The sequence below is a fragment of the Gracilinanus agilis genome, chromosome 1, assembly GCF_016433145.1.
Source record: "Gracilinanus agilis isolate LMUSP501 chromosome 1, AgileGrace, whole genome shotgun sequence".
In the NCBI taxonomy this organism is placed as follows: Eukaryota; Metazoa; Chordata; class Mammalia; order Didelphimorphia; family Didelphidae; genus Gracilinanus; species Gracilinanus agilis.
The window spans coordinates 217,663,800-217,668,141 of record NC_058130.1 but is presented as its reverse complement, the minus strand read 5'-3'; the positions used below and the strand labels follow the sequence as shown (position 1 = coordinate 217,668,141).

The window sequence follows — 4,342 nt, the reverse complement described above, 5'->3', positions numbered from 1 at the left end:
ATTCAATAACAAGCCAAATTTAGATTTGAAATGGCACATGCAAGGGGGCAACAGGAAATAATTTCTCTGTTTGACAACTCTCACATATGACTCCTGTCCTTGCCTCTATTCCCTTAACTGCCACCCTAGTTCTGGTCCTCATCATCTTTAGTCTGCGTCATTGTTATGACATTCTAATTGGTTTCCCTGCCTTCATCCTACACCCCAGTACCAAAATAATTTTCCTTAAATGCAGATTTGATGACCACTCCTCTACTCAGTCAACTCCAGTGACTCCCTATTACCCCTGAAATAAAATTCTACTCTTTAGCTTTTATAGCCCTTCACAACCTGGCCCTACCCAGTCTTTCTAATTTAATTGTACATTATCACTGCCTCACCATGCACACACTATGATCCCATCAAACTCCTTCTCTGGTTCCTCATACAAGACATTCCATCTTTTATCTCTGTGTCTTTTATTGACCTTCCCCAGTATATGGAATATGCTCCTCTTTTCACCTCCCAAATATCTATTGTTGTTTTCTTCCCCAAAAGAATGTATATTTTTGAGTGGGAGTCGTTTCAGTCATTATTTTTACTAGTACCTAGCATAGTACTTGGCACAACTCCTATGGGCTGGCCATGTTCGAATGCCAAACACACATTTGCCTAAAAGACTTTATTACGGAGAACTCATACAAAGCAAATGCTCTCACCGAGGTCAGACAGAGTGATACAAGGACACTTTAAAGGTCTCTCTGAAGGTCTTTGGTATTGATTGTGAGATATGGGAGACACAGGACTGACTAGCATGATGTACCCATTTCAAAGAAGGTGCTGTGCTCTATGAGCAAAACAGAATTGCAGTAGCTCAAAAGAAGTGCAAGAGGTGCAAATTTAGAGCCATCTCCATCCCAAATGTTCATGTGGGCTTTTCGTGTCTTGTCATAGAGCCTTCTGAGCTTATAGTTGATCTCATCAGTCACAGTTAGACACTCTGAACATTGACTCCAACGTAGTAATGCCATTTGGGTTCTCTTCAAGTATGAAGGACAACAGCCAACCAACATGGCGCATAGTAAGTGGTTAATTAATGCTTGTTGACTGAGTGATGGATTAGAACTTTGAAGGAAAGGATATACAGAGATATTCAGTGGTTTAAAAGAAATGCTATCTCATTCTATTGTTCATAGGAGTTTTGTTGAAGATAGAGGTGCCAAAAGGAGAAGCCGGGGCTGTGGTTTTTCTTTTTTTCTTTTTTTTTTTTTTGGTTAGAGGATGTTTATAACCAATTTAAACAAGCCTTGCGTTCTTTGAGGCATCTGGTTTGGGAGGGTAATTCAAGGTATTCAAATTCTCATCAAAAAAAGAAGTAAACTCAAAACTTTAAGGATCAAACATCAAACATAACTCAGATCCTTATCTTAAAGTCAATAATGTATGCATCTTTAAGCAGCAAGAAATTCAAAAGCATCCAATTTACATCCTAGCATCCAACCTAATTTGCAAGAGTTCTTTCCAGAACCAAGAAATATCAATGTCAGAAATAGTTAGCATTAATGTTTCTTTGCCCTTCTTTCTCTCCTACTGATGCAGGATTGTAATGTACAGTAGTATTATATTTCAGTTCTTTTAAATTAGCTCTATTTTACTCAGAAACAGATGTATAGTCCTATTTTGCTTATGCTAGTTTTTTGCTTTGCCTTTTAATTCAGCTAAAATGGTTAAATGTTGAATAAACAGAAAAAAGAAGGGCCCAATTTTGAAAACATCCAACATTTGCATAAGTGTCTCTCCCAACTGAAAATTACTCAGTCATGGCATTTTCCCATCTATATTAAAATATCACCTATAATTATATCTATACATTGCTGGATATATTGGCATTTATTTATTTCATTAGAAAAAATGAGCTCAAGACAAGAAAAAAATACATTTTAAAAAGCAACCTATGAGTTGCCGTCTCGAACTGGGAGCAGAAGCATCTCCTGAGACCACAGACAGCTTACACTCTAAGTGCTCATATGGCCGCAAATGAGCCTATCAGCCCAGAGAAAATGAGCGGATCACAGATACCAGAGGAGAAACCACATTCATCTGTAGTTATTGTAGTTGACCAAACTCGACTATCAAAAGACACCGAGTTAGAAATGAATGACATAAGTAATGACGTGGGCAAGGAGGATACCATCACAGAAAGTGATTATACCAGCACAGATGTTGATGATGTCACCCCAAAATCCGTGTGTGAGAAAGAGGAAATTTTTTCTGAAATCCAAAAGGAGAAACTAATACTAGAAGAACTAAAAGTGTCCTTGGACAAATGCCTCCCAATATCACCTGACTTAGTTAATATCCAAGACTCTTCAGAGGAAGATGATTATTTCCAAGAAGATGATTCAAGAGATGACAACAACTATTTCACACCACTAGGCTCTCTGCCAGCTCACCTCCAGCCTCAAGCATATAGGAATGCTTTGGAAATTATCAGAGGTGCCAAGTATGACATCAGAGAGCTCTTGTACCAGCTCTATGAAACAATTGAATTGACTTATCAAAGCAAGCAAGGGTCTGAGAATCGCCAGAGTAGCCAAAAGGCACTATTTGAGCTGTGGATCAAGTGGAACAGGAGCCAGTCAGTAAATGCGGATTCACAGCTCCTTGAAACCCGGACTCTGGCCATGTCCCGTAGCATTACCCTGAAATTACAATCAGCCTTCATGGACCTCATGCCTAAAATCCAGGGTCTCCCAAGCAGCCTACAAGACAGACTCCAACAGGCCTGTTGTGATATGCGGGAGCTTCATACAACCTTTTCCCTAAGTAATAGGTTTGAAGATCTAGACAGGTATCAACTGACCCATAGCCAGTTTATGCTGACCCAAGCCCAGGGAAGTATAGAACAACTGCTGTGTTTCTTAGAACATAATGTTCCTTCTGAGTGGGTTGTAGGACCACTTTGCCCTTCTGACTTTCCAGAGAAAGATGTGATAACAATCCCTAAGAAAACTCTTGAATTGTGATATGGAATCAGACTATCACTTCCCAGACTTCTGGCAAATAGCCTTGCACTAGTATATAGTTAATAAGTGTACTCTGTAATTTTTGAATTGTGAAAATAAAGTTGCATTGAAAATCAAAAAAAAAAAAAGCAACCTATGTTGATTACCAAAGTAAAATATTATGTATAAGTTCATTTTATAGTTACTTAAGGGGGGAAAAAAGCATAAGAAAAAAATTTCTAGTCAAAATTTCTAGTCTGTGTCCACATTCATTTTACATGTTCATGAGCATACAATGCAGAAGACAATATCTTTGGAAACCTTTCTTATAAATTTGGATATTTTTTTATCTGAACCAAAAAAACAAAAAAAAACTGGTCCAGTCCTTTTGTTACAATGCATTGAAACCAAGTTCATTTTTTCAATGTTGTATATTTACTTTGATGTTTTGATGGGGTCATGATTTCATTTATGTGGCTGTTATTTCTGTGAAGCTACTTTCCATTGTGGTACAATGAAAAGGACATTAAGTCTAGAGTCCCAGAAGCTGGGTTCAAATGGTGCCTGTGATAATTACCATCTACGTAACTTTAGACATGTCATTTAATAACCATTGAGGTGCTCTCTAGTTCTAGAACTAGGATCCTACCATCTACCTTCTTATTCTAGGTGATTCCCAACCATTTGTTCATTTAAATTCTCCATTGAGTAAACCCCAGCTCCACTGGAGCCCTACCGACTTGCCTTCCTCAGTTTATTTTTCAATATGTCAAGAGTAACAATGTAGTCACCTACAATCTCTTGGATAACGATCTCATATCTAAAATATATAGAGATTTTGTCAAATTTATAAGAATAAGAACCATCCTCCAATTGATAAGTGGGCAAAAGACATAAACAGACAATTTTAGGATGAAGAAATCAAAGCCATATATAGGTATATTTAAAAAAATGTTTCAAATCACTACTTATTAGAGAAATACAAACCAAAACACTTTTGATATGTAATCCTACATTTATCAGATTGACTAAGATGACAAAAGGGCAAAATGACATGTTAGAGGGGATGTGGAAACTAGTACACTGTTGGTGAAGCTATGAACTTATCTAACCATTTTGGAAAGCAATTCGGAATTACATTAAGAGTTATAAACTATACGTACCTTCACACCTAACAATACCATTTATGGGTTGGTTTCCCAAGGAGATCAGAGAAAAGGGACATGAACTTATATATTCCAAAATATTTATAGCAGCTCTCTCTGGCGGCAAAAAACTGGAAATCTATGAGATGCCCATCAATTGTGGAATGGAAAAACAAATTGTGGTATCTGGTTGTGATGGAATACTATTGTTCT

General features: G+C 37.3%; 1 protein-coding gene across 1 annotated transcript; it reads left to right on the top strand.

The window, feature by feature from the left end:
• The first annotated feature begins 2,006 nt into the window (after positions 1 to 2,006).
• Positions 2,007 to 3,005, top strand: LOC123249808 (perilipin-3-like). The gene has a single exon (XM_044678923.1). It carries the CDS (start codon positions 2,007 to 2,009, stop codon positions 3,003 to 3,005), a length of 999 nt encoding a protein of 332 aa, XP_044534858.1.
• The last annotated feature ends 1,337 nt before the right edge of the window (positions 3,006 to 4,342 follow it).

Coding starts and splice junctions, on each gene's coding strand:
- LOC123249808 (XM_044678923.1), top strand. CDS start 2,007: ATGGCCGCAAATGAGCCTATCAGCCCAGAGAAAATGAGCGGATCACAG.